Below are 27941 nucleotides of genomic sequence, written 5' to 3'. Positions count from 1 at the left end.
CATTAAATGCATGATTTATTTATTTAATTTCTGCTATTGTTGATAAAGAGCCAGTAAAATGAGCGGTCTAGTTCTTAGGGAAAAATGAGAACATCACTTTGAATCATGTATATACCAGAGTTGGATTCTGGTACTTTCCCAAATGGGGTTCTTGCACAACTGTCAGGATGCATTTTCTGGAACATTTTGTTGTTGGTCTGTTGGTGGCATCAAACCTCCTGAAAATGGTTCAGGAAATGCAGTTTCTGCCGTGTGAGGATTTGATGGCATAATCAACATAACCTGTGAAGTCAATCAGAGTGCCATAGGTGAGTCAACCAAAAAAAAAGGAAAAAAAAAAAAAAAAAAAAACCACAGGACTTTTCCTTCCTGTCCACACAATGCATCACTATCAGAGTCTACTCTTTCTTCTTGGAGTTTGGTTTCAATATTAACTTGGTGGGGTTTCTCTGGCATTCTGGAGCTCAGACTGGATCTTGGAAAAACATGCAGTGATAGCTCGTGGCTGTTTTTGTGACTCTGTAAGTGGACTGATCTTACACATGGATGAGTGTGCACAGCAAGTTGCTGATCAAAGTGTTATGGAAAATTTAGAGCTTTTCTTCCAAATCCAGTTCTTTATGCTGATGGCAACAAGATATCCAAATCATGATTTGCTGGCCATGACTCAATCATTTCAAAAACCACAGAGACCCAGAAAGGCAGGAACCATCAGCAAACTAAGGAAAATTCTGGTCTCTCTTCCACAAACTCAAGTGTGAAATGGAGTATGTATGTGTGTGAGGGCTGGGGGAGGATAGAAACAGGAAGAGATAAAACTTTGGCCTTAATGTTTCAAAGACACTGCTCTTCTGGATTTGCCCCAAGAGATTTGTGGGAGAAGCTTTTCCCAACTTTGTAACTCCAGGAGCAGAAGGGAACACAGGCCTAGACATTACGATAGGAAGGTTACTAAAGAATTTGCTCCCTTGTGCAGATGATTTGGTCAATGAAAATAAAAAAGTTTCACTTAATGAAATTACAAAGTCATCAGGAGTTGCTGAAAACTTTAACTTCTGGGGTCTTATAACACAGAAGTCCACAGATAGAGTTAGTCCAGCTCTCTTCTGTGGGGCAGGAGATGCAGTGTACCACGGCAGCCCCAAAAGAGAGTGAAGAGGCACAAAATGGTAGAGAAGAGCAAGAGAAAAATAATCTCATCAAACTATTACTGTTTTAGGATTTTCCTTTGGGTAATAAAACTATGAGCAACTCTTGGCATTTTAACTCAGTTCTTGGAAGATATCCTTGTCCTATTCTTCCCAATGCCTCTTGGTCTCTTCTCTCTTCCCATTTACCAATTGTCTCTATGTGATGCTCTTTCAGTGGCCAGGAGGATCTGCTGCAGGTCTCTGGGTAAGAGATAGGCAGGCATGCAGGCATTGGTAAAGAAGTTGGAAACACTGACTTTCTTTAGTAACCCAGGGAAGGTTGCTATGATAGGATAATGAAGCAAAATCTGGCCCTCTCTGGGGACCTCTCCATTGTGAAGTATTTTCTGATCTGGACTAAGAGAGGAGGCCCTAAGGGGGAGTAAGGATGGAGAAAATTAATTTGTCTTTATTCATTGTGGGAGGCAAGATGCTAAAAAGACACCCAGTGACCCATGCCCCTATGTGATACCCACTGCTTGAAAATGAGTGGGATCTGTGTATCTGATGGGATATCACTCCTATGAGTAGGTAACTGAGCAGTTGACTTTGAGTTTATCAAAAAAGACATTACTTTGTAAACATTTTTCCAAAGAAGACATACAGATGACCAATAGGAAAAAGTGCTTAATGTCATTCGTGATCAGGTAAATGTAAATCAAAACCACAGCGAGGTACCACTTCACAAACATGTCAGAATGGAGACTATCCAAAAAGACAGGAGACAAGTGTTGGCAAGAATGTGGAGCCTGTTGCATTATTGATGGGAATGTAGATTGGTGAAGTCACTACCGAAAACAGTATAGAGGTTCCTCAAAAAATTAAAAATAGAAATACCACATGATCCAGTAATTCCACACCTGGTATTTGCCCAAAGAATATGAAAACACTAATTTGAAAAGATATATGTTCCCCCATGTTTATTGCAGCATTATTTACAATAGCCAAGATACGGAAGTAATTGTAAAATCCATCAATAAATGAATGGGTGAACAAGATGGATATATACAACTCAGCCATAAAAAAGAATGAGTTCTTGGGGTGCCTGGGTGGCTCAGTGGGTTAAAGCCTCTGTCTTTGCCTCAGGTCATGATCCCAGGAACCTGGGATTGAGCCCCGCATCGGGCTCTCTGCTCGGCGGGGAGCCTGATTCCTCCTCTCTCTCTCTGCCTGCCTCTCTGCTTACTTGTGATCCCTGTCTGTTAAATAAATAAAATCTTTTTAAAAAAAAGAATGAGTTCCTATTATTTGTGACAATTTGGATGGATTTAAAAGGTATTATGCCAAGTAAAATGCAGAAACAGAAAAATACCATATCATCTCCCTTACATGTGAAATCTAAAAAACAAAACAAACAAAACAGATTCTTGAATACAGAGAACAAACTGGTGGTTGCCAGAGTGAAGGTAGGTGGGGGGGGGGGGCAAAATAGATGAAGGGGATTAAGAGGTACAGATGTCCAATTATAAAGTGAATCCGTCATGAAAATGAAAAGTACAGCGTGGGGAACATATTCATTGTATTGTAACAACCTCGCATGGTGACAGGTGACATCACAGTGAGCACTGGGTACTGAAAAGAACTGTCAAATCACTCAGCTGTATACCTCAGTTTAAAAAGGACGTTATTCTGGGTAGATTAGACCTAATCCTATGAGCTGTTTAAAAGAAACTTAGATCATCAGAGGTTTTCACTCTCTTGCTGGCCTCAAAAGTAGAAGTCAGTTGTCATGAGTTGCACAGCTGAAAGGAAATCAGCTCCGCCACACGAGCATGGAAGGGGAGTAGAGGCCTCAGCTGCCACCGCAGCCCCAGCCAGCTTCTCGATAACAGACCCTGAGCAGAGGAACCAGCTGAGGTGTGCCCAGACTCTTCACCCATGGAAGCTGAGAAGTGACGAATGTGTGTTGTTGAAACCTCTAATTTTCTGGAATGTACTCCACGGCCACAGAAAACTAGCACACTTGACTTTGAGGCAAGCTCAACACTCACCCCCTCAGGATGGCAGCAGGTTACTTTGCATCCGAAGGCAGAGAGGGACACAGAAACGCAGAACTCTAGCATACTTAACAGGATCACCATAGCATCCAAACCCTAGAAACGAATTTATAGCCAGGAAATGTGAGAAATGGAGATGACAAGATGAAAAATACAGACCATCGGGTTACAAGGCTAAACCAGAAGCACTGGCCTGCTGTCAGAAAAACTGGTTGGTTCCTCATGGCAGTCATATGCCCTTGACCAGTGTGGGCCTGTTGAATGCCACTTATCCTCTCATTTTTTTCATTAATGAAATAACAACTTTCCCCCACCCTCTACCTTCCAGTGCTATTGTAGATACAGAATGTGAAAACTCTTTAAAGAGGGGTAAGGGATCATAAAGATAGCTTAGGTTTTTCAAACACCAGACATTCCATATAGTTGACACAATAATATCATCTCCTATCTTGGTAGTTACACGCAGAGTAATAATTGTGGGCAGAATATTAAAAGACCAAAGAGGTCCGCATCTTAACCTCTGGAACCTAGGGATATGTCAAGTTACATAGCAAGGGAGAATCAAATTTGCAGATTAAATTAAGGTTGTTTATTAACTGACCTTGAGATAAAAAGATTATTCTGGATTACCTGGGTGGGCCCAAAATAATGAAAGAATCCTTCTAAGTAGAAGCGGGAGGCAGGAGAGTCAAAGTCCAAGAGAGATTTGAAGATGTTGCCCTGCTTGCTTTGAAGACAGAGGATGGGACCACAAGGTAAGGACTGAGGACAGACTCTGGAAGCCGGCAAAGGCCAGGTAACGGATTCTCCCTTACAGCCTCCAGAAAAGAATGTAGCTCTGCCAACACTTTGATTTTAACGCAATGACAACTATTTGAAATTTCTGACCTCCAGAATTGTAAGATAATAAAATTATGTTGTCTCGAGTCACTAAGTTGGCAATAGTTTTGTTACAGCAGCAGTAAGAAGCTGAAGTAACAATAAAAACAAAGTTAATCAGTCTTTAAGCCATCTCCCCAGAGAGCTGGCTTTAGGTTTCATCTTTAATCAAAACATATGGTCAGATTTGAGAAACACTGGGCAGTACTCTTACTCCTAAAAATCTGAATTGGAGGCCTGGGATTCTTTGGTCTAAATATTCTCTCTTTCTCTCTCCATGGACAGGCATAGTATCTATCCCTAACCTTGTGGAAGTGTCAACAGATCAGAGCCCAGGACACAAGTGACACAGACTCAACTGGGCCTTGAGAATATTGGCATTCATCATTTTTAAAAATCTATTTACTCATCTCTTCAACATACAGTAGACTCTATGTTTCAGGAATTGTTGTAGGCACAGAAGACAGAGCAGCATATAGAACAGACTATTTCCCTAACCTCAAGGATCTTACCACTGGTGGGGTAGCCCAGGAATTGGAAAACCTTTTTCTGTAAGAGGCCAGCTAGCACATATTTTAAGTTTTATAGGCTGTAGGTTCTCTGTCATAAATACTCAGGCTCTTAGAGTACCAAAGCAGCCACAGGCAATATGTAAACAAATGTGTGGTTATGTTCCAATAAAGCTTAACTTACAAAAAACAGTAGTCAGGCTGGATTTCCAGCAAAAAGTAGTTTGAGCAAAAATCTGAGTTTAAGCCATATAAAACCATTGTCTTTCTATACGAAGCAGAGTTGATCATTGTCAATTTCATACTGTTCTGCCTAATAATTCCAAGTAGTATGTGCTGTCCTCTTCCCTGCAAAGAGCTCACCTTTTCTAGCCTCTTCTTATAATCGTACTCAAAAGTAAGATCTTAGGTCTTCATCAACTGCTAGCTGCTTTCCAATATTTCTTAACTTTCCTACAAGGAACTCCTAAAGGTAGAGGCCTGGTCTCCTTAAGTCTCCTGGAGTGTCAATGCTAGTACCAGGAGTATAGTGTGGGCTCACAGACCTGTGGACTGACTGTGCAGGTGCCCACGTAGGAAGAGACCCGAGAGTTCAGATCCCAAGTAACCCTTATGGATTTACCCACCAAGGACAGGCAGGAAAAATGTTCACAATAGGCTTCGGTGACTACCTCTGGGAGAATGTGATTGAGATTGAACACGGAACTGGCTACCTTATTTAGAAGGCCTCTTGTTAAAAAAATCATTAAGGACTTCAAGACAGCAACAGCAGAATAGTAAAGCAGGTGTAGGTCTCTTTTAACTGGTAAGCCTGTGTGTCTGCGCAGTTCCCATGCCCAGGCAGCCAGCCCCATGAAGCCGGTCTGTTCCACATTTTGTCCTTAGCACTGTACCCTGACAGACTGCAAATGGACAGAACTGCAGAGACTGAAAGGAGACTTCTTCTTCAGGATAACAACACAGAACAATATAAAATACAGAAATGGATAGGGACATTGGAGGCAGGAAAGCACAGAATCTCATCTTGCTTCTGCCAATTCCCAACGGCATGATCTTGGGGCAAAAATGAAAGTTGTCTGAAGAAGCTCTATTATTTTGAGTAACAGGCAAGAAATGAGCTTTGCCTACTATAAGCCACATTAGAAACCTCAAGGGAAGTATGCGTTAGTTTAGCAGAGACAGTCAAGGTGTTGTATTGGCGTGATGATGCAGCACTCAGGACTGATCAAGGATTAGCTGGGAATGAAGAAAAACCATAATGAGTCTGGAAGAATGTTAAGTTTCCATGTTTGGGCGCAGACAAGACACGGTGAGACAGAGGACTAAGCAAGCAGCACAGAGAAAGGCCAGAAGGAAGCGTGCATGGAGGGGAGACAACAGGAAACTTTGTGGTGCTGAGAATGGCTAATAGACTTTTTTTTTTATTTCTTAGGAGTAAAGTTTCAGTTGCATTTTGTCCAGGGCTGTACCTCAAGAGCGCTCCCTCCCTGCACTTACCCAGAGGCCCACAGCTTCACAGCCTACAATATCTTGTGTTAGTGGCAATTTGGAGAACTAAAGACATTAGGATAACATCTAAATGAGGGCAAGTGGCACAGAGAAGTAGTGATATACAGAATGGAAATTGGGAGTTTGCCGGGAGCTGGATGTTGAGGCCCAAAGAGCTTAATCTTGCAAAAACATTCAGAGATGTTGCAGGTGGGGGAGGAGGGTAATGGGTGATTTGCCACTTGTTGGGTGATGTTCAAGACAATTTTATTCTATTATTAGAGAACCAGGAAACTCCACCAGGGAGCTCCGGGGACACAGAGGGATTGACATCTGGGCTCCTTTTTTAGACTGGACAACAGAATTGTTGTTTTGAAATTAAACAGAAAAAAATATGCAATGTGCTTAGAGTACTAACTAGTGAGAGTAGATGTTCCATAACTATGAGCTTCCTTCCCACTTTCCCTCATCACCTATGGAGGAACAAAGAGAGAGATGAGACATGGGCACGGCTCCAAATACAAGATTTTCCTCTTCTTCAATCATTTTCAATTTCCCAAAGTGATGCATTCATCAGTCAGGAACTACTACTGCGTGTTGCTTTTGCCAGAGCCGGAGCTCCTGTAACTTGCTTCCATCACAGAACCCCAGGAAAAGAGGAAGCACTCACCATGAAAATATACAGGGACAGGAAGCAGTTCTCCGTCTTCTCATAAGTGCCACAGTGAAAGAGATTGTATCGGAAACTATTCAAGTGGCTTGCAGTGAAATAGGTCCCAAATGCCGCCAAGACAGAGCTGGAGATGTTTAACCCCAGGCTACTTCTGATCTAGGACGGAAGGAAAATCAATCCAGCAATCTGGTGGTATCCCCAGGGGTGTCACCAACAGGCACTCCACACCCCTCACTTCTGTCCCTACAGTCCAGCTGACCCATCTTGACTGCTGTGCTGTTTCCTCACTGGTCTCTCCCCTCACAGCTGCCCATGCACAAACACGATCCTGTGGTTTTCAAGCTTAAATCCTTCAGGCAACCACCACGCACATGAGATAAACTCTTTTTTCCATGTTAACTAGACAGTTCTGCCCATGCCCATCTCCTGCCCTGCTCTGTGCTGGGTGCCTGGCTGCGCATTATTTCTCAAATGTGGCCTCCACGCTTTTTGCGCTTTTTGCGTATGACCTCCCTCTGTTCTGTATTCCTTTCCTGCATTCTCCTCCTGTGGAAGCTTATTATAAGAATGGAAATTCTCCAAGAAAGCATGAGAGGTTGAGTGTGGCTGTAGCACAAGGGGGATTTTAATGGTCATAGCTGGACCAGATACTATGGAGACACACAGGTCAGATTTGGAAAAGCCATAAAGATCATGCTCCATAATCTGATCTTTATCCTTTGAGCTAAGAAAACGCAACTATGGCCTTTAGTGAGCAAAAACATATGTTGAGATCTGGGCTTTTAACTTTTCTTGGCTTTGTGAAAGACCTATTGGCATGAGAGCTGTGTTGTAAATTTGCTTTTCCTTACTTAATAGCCTTATTGTGAATTTCTTTCATGGCAAACCAAATGAAAATCCTTTCCATAAGCAGTCGGAATACACATTTTAATTAATAAATGAACAGAGATTATGCCACGCAGACACTTGGTGTCATTGTTTTGGATTCGATCTCAAGCTGCAACATCTGTTTGGCCAGTCCCATTAGAGATTCCTTTTCAGGAATGCTCTGTATTTTCATAAAGATTCTCTCAACACTGCCTTCCCAAACTTTTCATAGTCATATCAGTAATTTTATGAGCAGTCATTTTTTTATTACAATTTCTGAAACACCAATGCAACTATGTAAAACAATCTCTCCGGATTTTTAAAAAAACAAAACCCGTCTTGTACTCTGGCAGAACAAATACTTGATTAGTCCTTCTTCTTCTGGGACAAAAATAAGCAAACAGATTAAAAGAAAAAAAAAAGGAAATAGTACTCACCAGGCCTTTTGTAGTTTTAGTCCCTGCTACAATTGACAAGGACCCCGAAACAATAAACTAGTAACAAGAGAAAAAAAGTGTGGGTAGAAAAACTTTAAACAAATATTTGAAGTCAAAATGTACTAAAACTTACCCCTAACTGATAAATTTGTTAAAAAGATCAATTATATTGGGAGAAACACAAAAGATTGTAAAAAAACTCTCCTCTTCTCCCGGAAACAACAGAGAAACTCTACCACATGGATTCACAGGAGAATTTTTCAAGCCTCTCAAAAAAATGTCTAATTGCAATGGTATTTAAACGTTTGAGGTCCTTGAAATACCAAGAAAGCTCCTAAATTCCTGATATAAAGGAACCCTAATATGGTACCAAAATTTAATAAGATTTTAGAAAAGAAAAGAAAGTAAAGATCGTTTTTATTTAAAATGACTATTAAAAGCTATAAACAAAATAGTAGCAGTGAAAGTTTTAAAATTCCATATTAGATGATGATTATTTTAAAAAGTTTTTAATAATATACTATTCCATTTGGTTCTATCAGTTGGGTGATTATTTTCCATTTATCTAAAACAGCTAGAATCAAGTTGATTGGATTCCCCCCCCCCCGCCCCTGCCTTGAACTATTTGACTGTTTGAATTTCTGGGTTTGCTTTCCAATTTGATTTCAAGAGTTTCAAAAATTGTATCTTAATATCAAACAAAGACTGATCTAATGAAACAGCTTGGTAAATTTCTTCAAAATGTTTATAAATTCAAAAACATGGAGATGGTAAAGGTTAATTAAGTCACCTGCAGAAAAAAATAGCAGCAAGAAGCATCCATTATATTATATGAAATGAATCATGACTATGTGGGATATTCCTTTAAATGTCCAGGTTTTTAAAATATTGAATAGTATTATAATTTATAAATACAAATTTAAGGAGAAAATTCACATCAAATTATTACTCATGTTTACAATGTTAAGACATTTAATAGAATTCAACACTATTATGACTTAAACATTCTTTATAAGATACAAAGAGTTTCATCTTCCATACGTAATGGAACATTTGTCTTGGTCTGGAAGTCTTTATCGTATTTAATGAGGAAACACTAGGGCCATCTCTATTAAAGTCAAAATCAAGATAAAAGTCTAGATGAACAGATATTACTCTTCTTAGTATATTAACCAAAATTACTATGTAAGAAAAATATTTGAGGAAAATGTTTACATTTACTGTTATTTAAATGTGAATGCATTATGCTGAGGATCTCCAAGAATATCAACTAAAGGCTACTATAAACTTTAAGAAAAATTAGTAAGGTACATGGGAAGAACATTATATACAGAAATTACATATAAATACATACTTATTTGTGTGTGTGTGTGTAAAGATTTAACTATTTGAGAGAGAAAGAGGGAGAAAGCGTATGAGTGGGGGAAGGGGCAGAGGGAGAGGGAGAGAGAGAATCTCAAGTGGTCTCCTCACTGAAGGCAGAGCCTGATGTAGGGCTCAGTCTCATGACTGAGATCATGACCTGAGCTAAAATCAGGAGTCAGATGCCTAAATGACTAAGCCCCCCAGGTGCCTTTGTATTTCTGTGTTTAAAACACAGGATTTAATATCACAGTAAAAAATATATTAAGTTTCCAAGAGAAAAAAACTTAACAAGGACTCTGAACAGTGTATATGAGTAAAACTTTACAGTGTTTGAATAGTCCACAGAAGAAAACTTGCACAGATAGACTCATGAGGGAATAATTTTATAGCATTCTGAAAAAAGATATACAGCTGTACTGGAAACCAAATTGTCAAAGATAAGAGATATTTGTGATTTGTTCTTGGTATTGGTTGTTGAACTGTATAAGAGAGTAAAGGGAAAATGAGGTTGAAAGAATAATGGAAGGTCACAGCAAAAATGTCCCACCAATTAAATAAAGACTGATCTAGTGGGATTCCTATGATGGTTTGAGTGATAGTTCAATTGACAAACATAGCTCCTGCAGTTCCTGGAAATCTATGGAACCTGTGCAGAGGACATAAATTATGAGAACTGGTTTCCAAAGTAGTGTTGAAAAGGAAATTAGGGGTGCCTGGGTGGCTCAGTGGGTTAAGCCTCTGCCTTTGACTCAGGTCATGATCTCAGGGTCCTGGGACCAAGCCCTGTTTCAGTCTCTTTGCCTGCTTCTCCCCCCCACTCCACCCCCGCCACCTGCTTCTCTGCCTACTTGAGATCTCTCTCTGTATCAAATAAGTAAATAAAATCTTATTTTAAAAAAGGAGGGGAGAGTGAAGGGGAAGCAGAATGTGTGAGTGGCTGATGTCTGCAAGACTGAAATCAGAACGACCCTGTTTGAACCCTGATTCCTGTACCAAATAAAAGCATGATCTTGAGCAAATCACTTAATTTCTCCAAGTCCCAGTTTCTTCATTCACAAAATGAGGACAATGGTAAATCCTTTCTCAGAAGTCTGTGATGGTTGCACAAATGGAACTAAATACATAAATCACTTAAAATAGTGCCCAGACTATGGTAAGTGTTGAATAAAAGCCATTATTGACATAAGTATCATCAGACGTGTAAAGCATGGTACAAATGCCCAGGAGTAACACAGTGTATGCTGTTCTTTAAATCTTCACTTTTGTAAACAGGCAAAGGGGAACAAAAAGCCAACTCTGTAATAAAGCTCTAAACTCTCTCATTCTCAACGTTGTAGATGAACAGAAACCTTACAGTTCTTGAATAGGGTTTTCTGGTTCTAACATAAACTTATTTTCCTCTTATCACTTGATACTTTGCTTTCTGTTTACATTCTTAATTTGCAGAGAAACTCCCTTGAATTTTATGTTAAGGGAAAAAAATTTTTTTTAAATTTTTTATTTTTTATAAACATATATTTTTATCCTCAGGGGTACAGGTCTGTGAATCACCAGGTTTACACACTTCACAGCATTCACCAAAGCACATACCCTCCCCAATGTCCATAAACTTTCTTAAATTTTCACTTAATCTTATAGTTATTGTTAAATTTTTGAAACAAAATTTATCTAATAGCAGCTCCATTGTTAAGATTTGATAGCTGATTATAAATTGCCTGCATAACAGCCATGTCTCTTCTTTCTTGTTAATGAAATCCTCATTTTGTTCATGAGGTCAGTGAGCCCTTCCCAGGCTAACTGAGAAGTGAATTTCAATTAGTCCAAGCCAACAATGGCAAATCCATTACCTTTGCCCAGAGTTGGTTTGGGAATATAAAGGATTTATGCACACAAAACATTTATGAACAATGAGATGTATCTAGTCTGATACGATATGCCAGCCATCTTCAATGAAGTTCTTGCACTCCTGAACTAACCAACCCTGGTAATGACTAGCCACTGGGTTTCTAGTTGTGAAAAAAAATCAATGCTTTCAATGTTTAATACATCCTGTTTGGGTCTTTTGCTATATGCTGCTGTAATATACCATACTAAATATTTAATCTCCCAGCTTTCTATGAGTCTTTTATTATTATTCCTATTTTAAATGTGAGAAAATGGAGTCAAAAGGAGATTAGATACCTTTCTCAAAGTTATAGAACTACAAAAGAGGGCTATATATGATTCTAAAGCTCAAGACATTAACAACGAAATTATGTTGTCTCCAACGATAACAGAAGGTATTCTACTCACCATCAGCGACCCCACAGTTTTGTACACCTCATGCTCTAACAAATAATGATACTCATTGAATGGAAATATGACATTAATGTTTATTATTCCCAGGCTGAGGTTCATCAGGGCAATCAGGATCTGCACAACCTAGAAATGATGAAGAAAGTAAAGACTGATTATCTGCCACCCCCTTTCCAACCACTAAGTTCCTCCTCTTCTCCATCTTCTAATATGATAGACGGTCTTGATAGTCTCCTGTTGTTTTTCTTTCATATAAAGAACTATGGGTATATTAGCTTACTAAAACTGTCTCTTGGGATATCCATCCCTAATGTCCCAGTCATTTTCAAGGTAAGAAGAATGAACCAGGACCTACCCAGAGGTTCTTTACTGACCCCTGTGGTGTTACTCCTACTGCAGCTCTTGCTCTCTTTTGCTCAGATGAGAGTGACTCAGAAATTAGGAAGCAAGGAAAAATAATGTGAGGGAAGGAGCATGGGCATAGGTGAAGCAAAAGAAAAGAGCAATATGAGCTTTTCTTGGCATCTAGGATCTAAAAATAGAGGCATTAGATTAGAGTTATCTCATGGCATAAAAAGGATACAAAGTTTCATAATGATTTGGTCCCATTGGTTTAAAGCTTAGGCTAGAGATCAACCTCTGTATTCACTCTCCTTCAACCTGCACTAATCTGTCTTTCTTTAAACTGTCCATTTCTTGTAGGCACACTCACCTGAGACTCTGAACAGAAATGCACAGAGAATAAAAGAATTTTCATCCTCTGAGGAGCAGTCTGAGAAAATTTCCCAGAGACAGTAGCAATGTGGGGTAATTAGCTTTCAGAAAAATCTGTTGGATGGACACCAGCTAGTGTACATGTGGCCTTTTCTTTTGCTGCTATTCCCTGCTGAAGTTAAAGTTATCATGGATGACCCACAAACGTAGAATAGATCTGAAGTCACTATGTTTTAAATACAATGAGATTAGAAGCATGATGTAATAGAATATTGTACCATTTTGACTAAAAGGGCCTGAGCATCAGATACCAATGACCCTTGGGCAGGCTGATGTATTATAAGGTTAATGGGACAAAGTATTTGTCATTAAAACTGATCAGCTGTGAGTTTACAATACAACTGGTCTACTTCTGGATCTGCAACTGACTTACCCCGAGAACTTTAGGTTCCCCCTTCAAGAACTTCTCTGGCATCCATTTCCACTGATGTGGGTATAGAACCTCAGACTTCTCTGGCTGGTGCACATCAGGGCCAGCCCCTGTGGTCCCTTCTAGTCCTTGTGTGGTTGCCATGGCAGCAGAAAAGAAGCTACAAAAAGAAATGTAATTTAGGATGAGGTCCTGTTAATGACAGGACAAACTATGGTCTACATTCCCTTGCTTTATTATAACAGCTATTAGAACATCTTTGCAAAATGTAGTTATTGCAAACATCAGCCAGGAAAGTGGATAAAACACCTTAAGGAGAGAAATGGAGAGAGAGAAATGCCATGTGTTATCCAGATGCTAGAAAGTACTGAAGAGAGGAAATCTAGATAGAATTGAGGTGAATACGCTGGGTCCCTCAAATATATGAAGTTTGTACTCACATATTATCTCTCTGATTATAACCATTTCTCCTTTGGGTTTTTTTTTTTAAGATTTTATTTATTTATTTGTCAGAGAGGGCACAAGCAGGGTGAGAGGAAGAGAGAGAAACATGTTCCCTGCTGAGCAAGGAACCCCATGAGGGACTCCATCCCAAGACCCTGGGATTATGGCTTGAGTTTACGCTTAACCCACTGAGTCACCTAGGCGTCCCACCATTTCCCCTTTGAAAGATACCTTTTTTTCCTTTTTAGATTATTTATTTATTTATTTTACAGAGAGAGAGAGAGAGAGAGAGAGAGATCACAAGTAGGCAGAGAGGGAGGTAGAGAGGCAGGCAGAGAGAGAAGGGGAAGCAGACTCCCTGCTGAGCAGAGAGTCCGATGCGGGGCTCAATCCCAGGACCCTGAGATCATGACCTGAGCCGAAGGCAGCAGCTTAACCCACTGAGCCACCCAGGTGCCCCGAAAGAGAACTTTTATAATAGGAATAAACTACACAGAATCATCTCTGTTCCCATTGATCGTAAAAGTATTTTATGGTCTCCCTTTTCTAATTGGAGCAGAGTTATATTCTCAGAGCTGGAAAACTCCTCCAGGTTTATCTTATTAAATTATTTTAATCTTGGATTTTATCCTATAAACTTTGGACTCTGTGGATGGACTTTATGATCCTGAGTCATAATCCTGGCACTGAGAATTTAAATCTCTTGTCTCATTTAAATATTTTAAAACCTGACTTGTCAATGCATGACAAGGACACATAAAATTATTTTTTTGAGGCTCAAAGCACAAACATAATACTCTTGTGCCACTTTCTCTCTTCAATCTAGTAACCCCAGTCAGGTTATGTAGAAGTGAGTTTAAAGCACCAGAACACTTTATCTACTCATTTGAATCCATGTTCAGATGTTGCATGGCTCACATTCATAAATTTTGACAGAAGTGAAAATTAAGACTTTGCAAAGCCACAATCAATTCTGATTCCATTCATGGTTTGGTGAGGCTCTGTCAAAGCCTCCAGTTTGGAGATGTGTGCTCTTTCATTGGTAGTACAATATCAAAGAATGTTCCAGCAACACACATTTTTCTGGTATTGGGAAAGAATCCATTTTTCTCAGGAAAGGATTATTAACCTATATTTATACTCTATAGGCTAAGGGAACTACATTATTAGTTATCTAGCAAACAAAACAAAACAACACTTGGCCAAGATAAGAAAAAAAAAAATGAATCTATCTCAGAGACAGGCAAGGGTAAACAACCCAAATGAAAATAAATATTAATAATTTTAAAACATTAATTTAATTTTAGTAACAAATGTATTCAAAGTTCTGGAAAGCAATAAAATGAAAAGTACAAAATAGTAAATCCTAAAATAATAAAACAAAAACTTTAAAAATAAGATGACAGAAAAATATAATTGGTAATTCATAAGGAATAATAATATGAAGGAGAATAAAACAGTTAAGATGAGGAAGTAAATAAGAGGATATAACCAAAAAGTCAATGTTTCTTCTCCTGTTCGAGAATATTTCCAAAAGTAATACAGAGAAAAGTAGAACTCCATTTTGAAACTGGGACACAACTAAAATTACCATAATTCAGATGAAGTATTTGTTAAAAGCAATGAAGACTGCATGAAGAAAAATTTGGGAGAAATGCAGAAGGAGTATCAAAGAAGCAGGACATTACGCCACAGATTTCAGCGTACACTTATCAAAGGCGAGAGTCTCGCTGAGGTATAAAACACATGCTCTTATTTATAATCCAGAGAATGAACACACTAGCTGACAGCTGCAGCTTCCCTGGGCAAGTATAGTTCTGAGACATAAAAGGTGGGAATAGCAGAGAAAACACATCAAAAAGCCACTTTTGTAGGAAGCCATCTGTCTCTGAATAATTCTTACACTGGAGTCTGCAAAGGAGGGAGCAGGGGCATCTGGGTGGCTTAGTGGGTTAAAGCCTCTGCCTTCGGCTGGGGTCATGATCCCAGGGTTCTGGGATCAAGCCCCACATCGGGCTCTCTGCTCAGCAGGGAGCCTGCTTCCTCCTCTCTCTGCCTGCTTCTCTGCCTACTTGTGATCTCTGTCTGTCAAATAAATAAATAAAATCTTAAAAAACAAACAAAGGAGGAAGCAAGTCTTCTTGCCAAAAATCTCCAAGAAATCCTACAGATTGGAATCATCTGAGTATATCATCATAGTCAAAGATCACCAAGTGTACAAAAACCAAGAGATTTAGTTATGAGAAACAACAAATGCTTCAGATATTATGATAATCAAATACAGAATGTGTAATAAGTATTGACAAAGTGTTCAAATAAAAATGGAATTTCAAAAATGAGAAAACACAGATAAAGTGCTGAAGTGACTTGACAAATTTCAAATGTAAAGAAAGCAATGTCGACATTAAAAAAAATACTTGGTTAATGTGTTACACAGCAATGGACAAAGAAAAGGGAATCTGTGAACTGGAAGATAAATCTGGAAAAATGACCTAGAAGTCACACAGACAAAGAAATGGACATAGGAGAAGAGATATAAAAAGATTAGAAGTACAGAACTAAAAATTTGAGATGTGTATAGAGTCCTATAAAAAAAGGAGACAACAAATGGAGGATGGGTGAAATTGGCAATATGTGAAACTCACAGACACAGATCACATAACATACACCAAGCAGTTTTATTTCAAAAAATTTATATTCAAACACATCATGGTAAACTTACAAGATAGCAAAAAGCAAAGATGATCTTAATAGTAGTAAAAATGAAAACACAGTGTATATGTAAAAAATGGGCAGAAGATATGAACAGACACTTCTCCAATGAAGACTTACAAATGGCTATCAGACACATGAAAAAATGTTCATCATCAGTAGCCATGAGGGAGATTCAAATTAAAACCACATTGAGATACCACCTTATACCAGTTAGAATGGCCAAAATTAGCAAGACAGGAAACAACATGTGTTGGAGAGGATGTGGAGAAAGGGGAACCCTCTTACACTGTTGGTGGGAGTGCAAGTTGGTGCAGCCTCTTTGGAGAACAGTGTGGAGATTCCTCAAGAAATTAAAAATAGAACTTCCCTATGACTCTGCAATTGCACTACTGGGTATTTACCCCAAAGATACAGATGGAGTGAAAAGAAGGGCCATCTGTACCCCAGTGTTTATAGCAGCAATGGCCGCGGTCGCCAAACTGTGGAAAGAACCAAGATGCCCTTCAATGGACGAATGGATAAGGAAGATGTGGTCCATATACACTATGGAGTATTATGCCTCCATCAGAAAGGACGAATACCCAACTTTTGTAGCAACATGGATGGGACTGGAAGAGATTATGCTGAGTGAAATAAGTCAAGCAGAGAGAGTCAATTATCATATGGTTTCACTTATTTGTGGAGCATAATAAATAGCATGGAGGACAAGGGGAGTTAGAGAGGAGAAGGGAGTTGGGGGAAATTGGAAGGGGAAGTGAACCATGAGAGACTATGGACTCTGAAAAACAATCTGAGGGTTTTGAAGGGGCGGGGGGTAGGAAGTCAGGGTACCAGGTGGTGGGTATTGGAGAGGGCACGGATTGCATGGAGGACTGGGTGTGGTGCAAAAATAATGAATACTGTTATGCTGAAAATAAATAAAAAATAAATTTAAAAAAAAGAGAGTAGTAAAAAGGAAAAGTCTGATCCTGTGCAAAGTGAGAACAATTAGACTAATTACAACATAAGCCAGAAAACCATAGAAAAATATTTTTCAAAAGCCTGAGAGGAAACAATGAGAGACCTAGAATTTTGTTTTATGCACTAAAACTGGGCTTCGAGATCAAGGGTGACATGAAGACATTTTCAGATAAGTAAACCCTTGATGGTGTTTACCAGCACTGGCAAACATCCACCAAATAGAATGTTCACTAAATAGAACTTTCAAATGAAGTGCTTAAAAAATGAGAAACATGAATCCCAGAAGGTTGTTTTTTGATGCAAGAAGGAATGGTTAGCAAAGAAATTGGTAAACATGTATGCATATGTGTTGTTTGCACAAAATAAGACCAACAATAATTGATTCATTAGGTGAAACGTAAGGACAAAATAGAAAACACTGAACTCCCCAAAAAGCAAAATTTAGGATTGGGATGATAAGAATTGGTCTTCTAATGTCCTTGTGCTCTTTGGGAAATGGGTGAAGATAGTAACTTTAGATTTCTTTTTTTTTTTTTTTACCTTTCTCTTTTTCTTTTTTATTTTTTCAGTGTTCCAAAATTCATTGTTTATGTACCACACCTAATGCTCCATGCAATACATGTCCTCCTTAATACCCATCATCAGGCTCACCCATTCAATTAGGGTGAAAAAAACAAGAGTTACTGATAAAGATAAGAAATGGTTATGTAATTTTTTTCAATAAAGAAGGGAAAATGTTACGAGAAAATGAAGAAAAAAATGTTATCTATCCACCAAAAAGGCAAGAAAGGAGATAAAATGAACAGAAAAATAAGCGAGACAAACAGAAAGCAAAAACTATCGTAGAGGACTAATCACCTCCAGAATTATTTGAGGGCATCTGAAAATCCACTCTTCTTTGAAAGCATTGAGATCACACTGGGAAAATGGTGAAAATCTACTTTCCCAGAAGTCTAGACATTAACCAAGATCTTGTAACAATCAAAAACATTTATTCAAAGATAATTGTTGACTTTTGATAGGCATATTGAACTTTGTCATTTTTTCTTTGTCATAAAGATTCACAGGATATAATTTACCATTTAAACTAGTATTAAGTGTAATAGTTGCTCTAAGTCCATTCACATTGTTGTGCAAGCATTACATACATCGCCAAAACTTTTTCTATTTTCTCAGCTGAAACTCTGTGCTGAAACTCCCCATTTCCACCTCTCCTAGCAAATGTTCTACTTTCTGTCTTCATGAACTGAACTACTGCAGGAAACTCGTATAAGGAGAATGATGCAATACTGTTCTTTGGTGACTAGCTTATTTCACTTAACAAAATGTCTTATTTCACTCATGTGTAGCCAGGTACCAAAACTTCTTTTCCTTTTAAGGCTGAATAGGTTTCTATTATATGTATAAACCATATTTTCTTTGTCTGGGTATTGCATTAATTCTCTTCAATACTTCTATCTTAGCAATTTTAGTCCGTGAACATGGCATGTCTTTCCATTTATTTGTGTTATCTTCAGTTTCCTTGAGGAATATTTTGTAGTTTTCAGCATTGAAAGTCTCATCTCCTTGGTTAAGTTTAAGCTGAAATCTTTTATTATTTCAACACTATTATAAATTGGTTTTCTTTATTTTCTTCTCAGGTTGTTCATTGTTAGTATAGAGAAATGCAGGTGATTTTTGTGTGTTGATTCTGTGTCCTGCAACTTTTCCTGAATTCATTTATTACTTCTAACAGCTGTGTGTGTGCGATCTTTAGGGTTTTCTATATATAAAAGCATGTCATCTTGCCAACAGAGATAATTTTACTTCTTCCTTTACAATGTTGATGATGCCTCTTATTACTTTAGCTTGCCTAATTTCTCTGACAGGAACTTCTGTTTCTATGCTGAATAAAAGTGGCGAAAGCAGGTCCTTGCTTTGTTTCTAATCTTAGAGGAAAAGGTTTCATTCTTTTTTTAACGTTAAGTACAATGTTGACTGTAAACTTTTTATATATGGCCTTTATTATGTTAAGGGAGCTTCCTTCTATTTATAGTTTTCTGAGTGTTTTTGTAAGGAAAGGGAGTTGAATTTTGTCAAATGCTTTTTCTGCATCAATTCAGATTATCATGTGTGACTCTTTAGGTCATTCTGTTAATGTGGCATATTAACTAATCCATTTTTATATATTGGACTATCCTTGCATTCTAGGTATAAGTCTCACCTGGTCATGGTATATAATCCTTTTAATAGACTGTCAAATTTGGTTTTTAGTTCTTTGTTGAAGATATTGGTGTCAATAATTATAAGGGATAGTGCTCTATAGTTTTCTTGTCATGTCTTTATCTGGCTTTGGTAATAAGGTAATGCTCACCTCATGGAATGAATTATGGGGTGTTTCCTCCCCTTGAATGTTTTGGAAAAGTTGATAAAGATTGGCATTAATTTTTCTTTAAATGTTTGGTAGATTTCACCAGTGAAGCTACCTGGTCCTTGGTTTTTCTTTTTGGGGAGGTTTTCAATTATTTCTTCAATATCTTTTCTAATTATAGGCCTCTTCAGACTTTCTAATTTCTTCATGAGTAAGTCTAGGTAGGCTGCGTCTTTCCACGAATTTGTCCATTTCATTTAGGTTATCCAAGTTATTGGGAAACGATTGTTCATAGTACTCTCTTATAATCCTTTTATTATTTCTATAAAATCAGTATTATGTCCCTTTTCACTTATAAATTAGTTATTTGACTCATCTTTTTGTATTAGATAATCTAACTAAATGTTTGTCAATTTTGTTGATATTTTCAAAGAACAAACTCTTGGTTTCATCAATTCTCTCTATTGTTGTTTTAACTTAATCCTACTCCTATAACCCTCTCCCAGTTCTGTGGTAGCCCTGAAAACTAGAAGCCTTAGAACCATGGCAGCTACAGAAACTGGCCACTTAACAGTCTGTGAAGGGGTTAAAATAAAATTGGAAATTCTTAACAAACCCCATCTCCAGGAAATTGTCACTACTAACTTGTTTGGAAAACATCTGGAAAAGCTCTACTCATAGATCTTGTCTTTACTTGATATGTAGGACTCAAGGCTCATTCGGTGATGGCAGCCTTAACTCCAAGGTGTTTGTCAAAAGCAATTATCAGAAATTGTTTAATTCATAGCTTCCTGAGGCAGTGATACAGTTGGAGTTAAAAAAAAAAAGCTGAATTTAAAAAATAGTTAAAAGAAAAAAACAGGAATGAGATTTCTGAAAGGACCTTGAAAAATTCTTAATATATCCCTGGGGATCTAGAAGTCCATATATGTGTATGTTGTATGTGTGCCCAGGAAAGACCTGAGAAGTTCCTAATTCCTCAACTATGTCTTATCTCAGGACTCTGTGCAAGGAAGAAGGAAAGGCTATAGAGAAATGAAATACAGGGGCATAAAGTACCAGAGTATTAAAGTTTGCTGCATGCACACATGACTTAAGACAAAATGGAAGGAGACTTATTAGGGGGAGGAGGCTCTTAAAGATATCTCTTAAATCAGTAGCTGACCACTAACCTGAATAAAACAGAAATTCTGATGTGCACAGATTACACAGAATATATACTTCACAGAAGAGATCTGACAGTCACTACACAACAACAACAACACAGCAATGACAAATAGCCACAACAACAATGAATACTTGGAATGGGGTATTCTTTGAAAAGATCAACAAAACTGGAAAATCATTAGATTTTTAGAAATCATTAGAAAATCATCTAGACTGAACAAGAAGAATTGTAAGAAGAAATTACCAAAATCAGGAATGAAGTCAATATGATAACCAACCTTACAGAAAAAAAAATTGTAAAATTCATAGATTACTATGAATAACTATATGCCAATAAATGAGATAACTTAGATGACACAGTTAAATTCTTGTAGAGATACTAATGAAACTGATGGAAGAAGAAACACAAAAGCTATATAGACCTATAACAAGCATTTAAATGAGGAAATTAAAAATTTCCTATAAAGAAAAGCCCATGCCCATATGGTTTCACTGGTGATTGTATTAAGCATTTTAAAAAGATTCAATAATTGGGCGCCTGGGTGGCTCAGTGGGTTAAGCCACTGCCTTCAGCTCAGGTCATGATCTCAGGGTCCTGGGATCGAGTCCCGCATCGGGCTCTCTGCTCAGTAGGGAGCCAGCTTCCCTCTCTCTCTCTCTGCCTGCCTCTCCATCTACTTGTGATTTCTCTCTGTCAAATAAATAAATAAAATCTTTAAAAAAAAATAAAAAAAAAATAAAAAGATTCAATAACCCCTCTTCAAAACTTCTTAAAAAAAAAACTGGAAGAGGAAGACAAAAGATTCAATAACTTTTCTTCAAAAACTCTTTTAAAAAACTGGAAGAGGAAGGATACTTCCCAATTTATTGTTCAAGGCCAGGTTACCTTGATATCAAAATCAAGAAAAGACATCATTAAAAAAAGAAAACCACAGATGAATATCCTTTATGAACAAAGACACAAAACTTGTTTAAGGATCCAATTCAGTCAGATATGGATCTCACCGAGTCCCCTGGTCAGAGTGTTCCCCAGCCCATTCTGTAGATGAGAAAAGACACTAGAGCAACAGCAGAACACATTTTCTTCTCAAGTGCACATTCTAGGATAGACCATATGTGTGGATACAAAGAAGTCTTAGAAAATTCAAGAAAATTAAAATCACACCATTTATCTTCTCTGACATCAATGGCATGAAGCTAGAAGTCAAAACAAGAGGAAAAGAGGAAAATTCATCAACATATGGAAATTGAACAGCACTCCTGAACAACCAATGGGTCAAAAAAAGAAATTAAAGGGGAGATTTTAAAATTTCCTGAGACAAACGTGGGAACACAGCTTACCAGAACTTGTGGGATGCAGCAAAAGCAACTCTGAAGGAATTTCACAGCAATAAATACCTACATTAAGAAGTAAGAAAGATCACAAATAAACAAGCTAACTCTACCCCTTAAGGACAAGAAAAGGAAGAATAAACTGAGTCCCAAGTTCGCAGAAGAAAGGAAATAATAAAGATTAGAGCAGAAATAAATGACAGAAAACTCAAAACGATAGAAGAGTGTCCAAAATCTATAAAGAGCTTAGCAAACTCAACACCCAAAGAACAAATAATCCAATCAAGAAATGGGCAGAGGGGTGTCTGGGTGGCTCAGTGGGTTAAGCCGCTGCCTTCGGCTCAGGTCATGATCTCGGGGTCCTGGGATCGAGTCCCGCATTGGGTTCTCTGCTCAGCAGGGAGCCTGCTTCCCTCTCTCTCTCTGCCTGCCTCTCCATCTACTTGTGATTTCTCTCTGTCAAATAAATAAATAAAATCTTAAAAAAAAAAAAAAAGAAATGGGCAGAAGACATGAACAGACATTTCTGCAAAGAAGACATCCAGATGGCCAACAGACACATGAAAAAATGCTCCACATCACTCAGCATCAGGGAAATACAAATCAAAACCGCAATGAGATACCACCTCACACCAGTCAGAATGGCTAAAATTAACAAGTCAGAAAAAGACAGATGCTGGTGAGGATGTGGAGAAAGGGGAACCCTCCTACACTGCTGGTGGGAATGCAAGCTGGTGCAACCACTCTGGAAAACAGTAAGGAGGTTCCTCAAAAAGTTGAAACTAGAGCTACCCTATGACCCAGCAATTGCACTACTGGGTATTCACCCTAAAGATACAAATGTAGTGATCCGAAGGGGCACATGCTCCTGAATATTTATAGCAGCAATGTCCGCTATAGCCAAACTATGGAAAGAACCTAGATGTCCATCAACAGATGAATGGATAAAGAAGATGTGGTATATATACACAACGGAATACTATGCAACCATCAAAAGAAATGAAAATCTTGCCATTTGCGACAATGTGGATGGAACCAGAGGGTATTATGCTTAGTGAAATAAGTCAATCAGAGAAAGACAACTCTCATATGATCTCCCTGATATGAGGAAGTGGAGATGCAACATGGGGGTTTTGGGAGGTAGGAAAAGAATAAATGAAACAAGATGGGATTGAGAGGGAGACAAACCATAAGTGACTCTTAATCTCACAAAACAGAGGATTGCTGGGGGGTCAGGGGGTCAGGAGAGGGGGTGGGGTTATGGACACTGGGGAGGGTATGTGCTATGGTGAGTGCTGTGAAGTGTGTAAACCTGGTGATTCACAGACCTGTACCCCTGGGCATAAAAATACATTATATATTTATAAAAAACAAAATAAAAATTTTTAAAAAGGGGGAAATTTCAAACCTCATTTTATGAGGCCAGCATTAGTCTGATACCAAAACCAGGAAGGGAAATACTGATAGAGATACTGGAGGAATATATCCCTGATGCATGCTAAAACTCTCAGTAAAATACTAGGAAACTGAATTCAACAACACATTGAAAGGATTGTTCACTGTGACCAAGCAGAATTTACTCCTGAAACCAAAAATTGTTCAACATATGCAAATCAATCATACATCACAGTAATAGAATGAAAGAAAAGAACCATATGATCATCTCAATAGATGCAGAAAAAAGTATTTGACAAAATTCAACATCCACTCATGATAAAACTGTTAACCTGATAGACATAGAAGAACATACTCAACTTAATAAAGGTCATATACAAATAGCCCACAGCTAATATCATACACAAAGGTGAAAGGTTGAAGGCTTTTCTTCAAAGATCAGGGACAAGACAAGGTTGTCTACTCTCACCACTTCCATTCAATATGGTACTAGCTGGACCAATCAGTCAAGAAACAGAAGTAAAAGGTATTGGAATTGGAAAGGAAGCAGTAATATTGTCTCTATTTGCAGATGATATGATTTTTATATTTAAAAAATCCTAAAGACTCAACTAAAAACCTATTAGATCTAATCAATGAATTCAGGGAAGTTGCAGGATACAAAATGAATATATACAAAATCAGTAGCATTTCTAGACACTGTGGAATTTTTGAAAAAGAAATGAAAAAATTGATCTCATTTATAACAACACCAAAAACAAAAAAACACTTATGAATAAATTTAACTAAGAAGGTAAAAGATCTATGCTGAAAACTGCAAGACATTAATGAAAGAAATTGTAAACACATATAAATGGAAAAGTATTCCCTGTTCACGGATTGGAAAAATTAATCCTGTTAAAATGTCAATACCACTGAGAGCCATCTATAGATTCAATGCATTGCTTATCAAGATTTTAATGGCATTTTTTATAGAAGTAGAAAAAAACATTCCTAACATTTATATGGAAGCACAGAAGATTCCAACTAGCCAAAGAAAAACTGAAAAAGGAGAACAAACAGAAGGCATCACATTTCCTGATTTCAGGTTATACTATTAGGATTTAGTCATCCAAACAGTGTGGTGCTGCCAAAAAACAGACAGACAGACCAAAAACAAAATTCAGAGCCCGGAACTAAGCCCAAGCACACACGGTCAACTACTATTTGACAAGAGAGTCAAGAATACTCCATGGAGAAAAGACAGTCTCTTCCACAAATGGTGCTGGGAAAATTAGGTGAACACAAGTTGAAGAATTACACTGGACATAAATCTTACACCACTCACAAAAACTAACTCAAAATGGATAAAGACCTCAGTGTAAGACCTGGAACCATAAACTCCTACAAAGGAAACATAGGAGTAAAGCTTTTGACATGCGTCCTGATGATGAATTTTTGATATGACATCTAGAGCACAAGCAAGAAAAAATCTACAATAAACAAACAGGACTACATTAAACCAAAATCTTCTATTTATCAAAAGAAACCATCAAGAAAGGGAAAAAACCTATGGAACGGGATAAAGGATAAAGGTATTTGCAAATCACATATCTGATAAGGGGTTACTGTCCAAAATACATAAAGAATTCATACAACTCAATAGGAAAAAAAAATGGGCAAAGGATTTGAAAAGAAATTTCTCCAAATAAGATATATAAAACCCCAATAGATATATGAAAAGATGCTCAACATCACTAGCCCTTAGGGAAATTCAAGTCAAAATCACAACAAGATATCACCTTACACTGGTTAGAATAGCCATCCTCAAAAAGATGGGAGAGAACAAATGCTGGAGAGGATGTGGAGAAAAAGAAATCCTTGTACATGGTTGGTGGGAATGTAGATTGGAGCAGTAAGTGTGGGAAACAGTATGGAGGTTCCTCAAAAAATTAAAAATCATGAGAGACTATGGACTCTGAAAAACAATCTGAGGGGTTTGAAGTGGTGGGGGGGTGGGAGGTCGGGGTACCAGGTGGTGGGTATTAAAGAGGGCACGGATTGCATGGAGCACTGGGTGTGGTGAAAAAATAATGACACTGTTATGCTGAAAATAAATTTAAAAAGCCAAAAAAGGGACGCCTGGGTGGCTCAGTTGGTTAAGCGGCTGCCTTCGGCTCAGGTCATGATCCCGGCGTCCTGGGATCGAGTCCCACATCGGGCTCCTTGCTTGGCGGGGAGCCTGCTTCTCCCTCTGCCTCTGCCTGCCACTCTGTCTGCCTGTGCTTGCTTTCGCTTCTCTCTCTATGACAAATAAATAAATAAAATCTTTAAAAAAAAATAAATAAAAAAAAATAAAAAGCCAAAAAAAAAACAAAAAACAAAAAAATAAAACAGCATTATCCAATAAATAAATAAATAGAAATTTAAAATAGAATGACCATTTGATCCAGCAATCACACTTTTGAGAATATGTGCAAAGGAAATGAAGACACTAATTTGGAAAGGTATCTATCCCCCCACATTCATGGCAGCATTACACACACACACACATACACACACACACACACACACACACACACACACACACACACACACTGGATTATTATTTAGCCATGAAAAAAAAAAAGGAAATTCTACCATTTGTAACAACAGAGAGGGACCTTGGAGACATTATGCTAAGTGAAATATGTCAGGCAAGACAAATATTATATAATATCACTTACATGTCGAATCTTATTTTTTAAAAAATCCAAAACTCCTAGAAAGAGATCAGAATTATGGTCACTAGAGGTGAAGAGTCAGTGGGCAGAAATGGCAGAAGGTGTAAAAAGATGCAAACTTCCAGTTATAAGATCCATAAGTACTAGGGATGCAACGTACAATATGATGACTATAGTGAACATGACTATGTAATGTATAGGAAAGCTGTTAAGAGAGTAAATCCTGTAATTCTTATCACAAGGAGAAATTTCCCCCCCTTTTTTTTCTTTTTCTTTTTATTGTATTTATAGGAGAAGATGGAGGTTAGCTTAACTGACTGATCATCACTTCACAACATATAAATGAAATGATCATGCTGTACTCCTTAAACTTATACAACGATATACGCCAGTTATTTTTTAATAAACCTAGAAAAGAAAGAAAAAAAAGACTCAGTTATTTCCTTCTTGTACCATAGAGACCAAAAGTATTGTAAAAGTAACTACTGGTAATTCTTAGTCCAAATAAAGGTGTATTTTAGTGTACTTTTTTAATGCAAATAAATTTCTGCGTTCACCTCTCAGACTTATCTTCAGATTGAGGATTTAGGTGATGTAGGCCCTATCTTGTCAAACATCCTTGGTGGTTCTTCTTCTCTATTTAATAAGACTTTGAGTTTCCCACAAACAAACACTATATTATAATAACACTTCCGAATGTCTCTAATGGTCTTTCCATATTCTGTGGCAACATATATCTGGTCCTGGTAATTTGGGGCTGATGCTCTGGTCCTTCTAATGAACTCTGACTATAAATTTGCTTAACTGCCTCCTTCTTTCCTACCACAGAAATCCATGTGTAATTGCCTAGGGAAGATAAAGTCCTCAAGGATAAATACGTGTTTACCCCCTAGGTCTGGACTTCCCTATTTTCAAATAAAAAGGAAACCAAAACAACAAAAAAGTTTGGAAAGGTATGAGGAACATTTCCTCTAGATTGGGGAAGACTCTGAACTGTAGTATTACCATATTATTTGCAATATGTGTTGGGCTGTTGACAAGTAGAGTGTCTTCCTGTTATTGCTGTTCCTGCTACAAATGTGGAGAAACCTAGAAAACATCCCACTTTTCTTCTACTGATGCCAAATCTTCTTGGGGGTGAGTACCGCCACCCATCTTTTGTTTCCTACTGTTTTATCACCAACTCCCTCCTGAGTCCCAAGTGCCAATGAGGGAGCTGGACAATGGTCTTCATCAAACTTAAATCTACAAAATCCCTTTCCTCAGTAGACTTCTTCACAGGTATCTTCAGTCTGTGGCATGGCATCTCGTGAATGCTGCCCTGGAATGGTTGGAGAACTAGGTCAGACCACAGTGTACCCCAGGGCCTGCTTAAGACTGGGGACCCCACCTTCGCCTGACAGCATCTCCACCAAATTCTTCACGTGACAGGCCTTTTTTGACTGCTGAATTATAAAAATGATGTCAGAGACAGAGAATAAAGAACACGAAAGAAGGAGACTCAAGAGTATATGAAATACTTAGTGAAAAAATATAAAATATTGCTTTCGGTTTCCCTAAGAGCCTAGGGATGTAGGGATCAAACATAATTGTGACCACCTTACCCAGGCTCAGCCTCTAGGAGCCTGTCCTTACCACCATCCTCTGCAACAAAGAGTGTTCTCCAACCCACCCCTCCCAACATACACTTAAAGGTGCACTAGACCCACCCCCAACCCAGAATACCAGCTCCTGCTGTGAGAAGTAACTTGATCCTCTCTCATTCCACTCTCAGTCACCCTAGAACCAGCGGATGAAAAACCCATCAGCCCCAGAGCCTAGAAAGGCATGCCCTACCTTTCTTCAGGCCTGCAATGTCTGCAGTGGTCCTATGAGTGCCGGAGACTCTGGGCAAGTGCCTTCAGTCCAGATAAAACACTTGGCCCCACTCCACACCTCACTCAGGTCAATTCTGCATTCCTCTCCTGCAGTTTTTCTGATCCCCAAAGGCAGTGCTGAGTATTTCTGAGATGCACAGCTGCTTCCTTTTTTA

At 38.2% G+C, this 27941-nt stretch overlaps 1 protein-coding gene across 2 annotated transcripts; it reads right to left on the bottom strand.

Annotated features, from left to right (window-relative positions):
- LOC132007781 (membrane-spanning 4-domains subfamily A member 4A-like) lies at positions 1-27941 on the bottom strand. Of its 2 annotated transcripts, XM_059386192.1 has the most exons (7): positions 27746-27941; positions 12848-13004; positions 11698-11826; positions 8041-8097; positions 6734-6892; positions 3182-3283; positions 1-282 (listed from the first exon to the last, which is right to left on the bottom strand). In XM_059386192.1, exons 2-7 carry the CDS (start codon positions 12986-12988, stop codon positions 163-165), a joined length of 708 nt encoding a protein of 235 aa, XP_059242175.1. In that variant the 5' UTR covers positions 12989-13004; positions 27746-27941; the 3' UTR covers positions 1-162. The 2 variants fall into 2 exon arrangements, with proteins under 2 accessions (XP_059242175.1, XP_059242263.1); XM_059386280.1 differs by lacking the exon at positions 3182-3283.

The sequence above is a fragment of the Mustela nigripes genome, chromosome 1 (assembly GCF_022355385.1).
Source record: "Mustela nigripes isolate SB6536 chromosome 1, MUSNIG.SB6536, whole genome shotgun sequence".
Taxonomy (NCBI): Eukaryota; Metazoa; Chordata; class Mammalia; order Carnivora; family Mustelidae; genus Mustela; species Mustela nigripes.
This window is presented reverse-complemented; position numbering and strand designations above follow the sequence as displayed.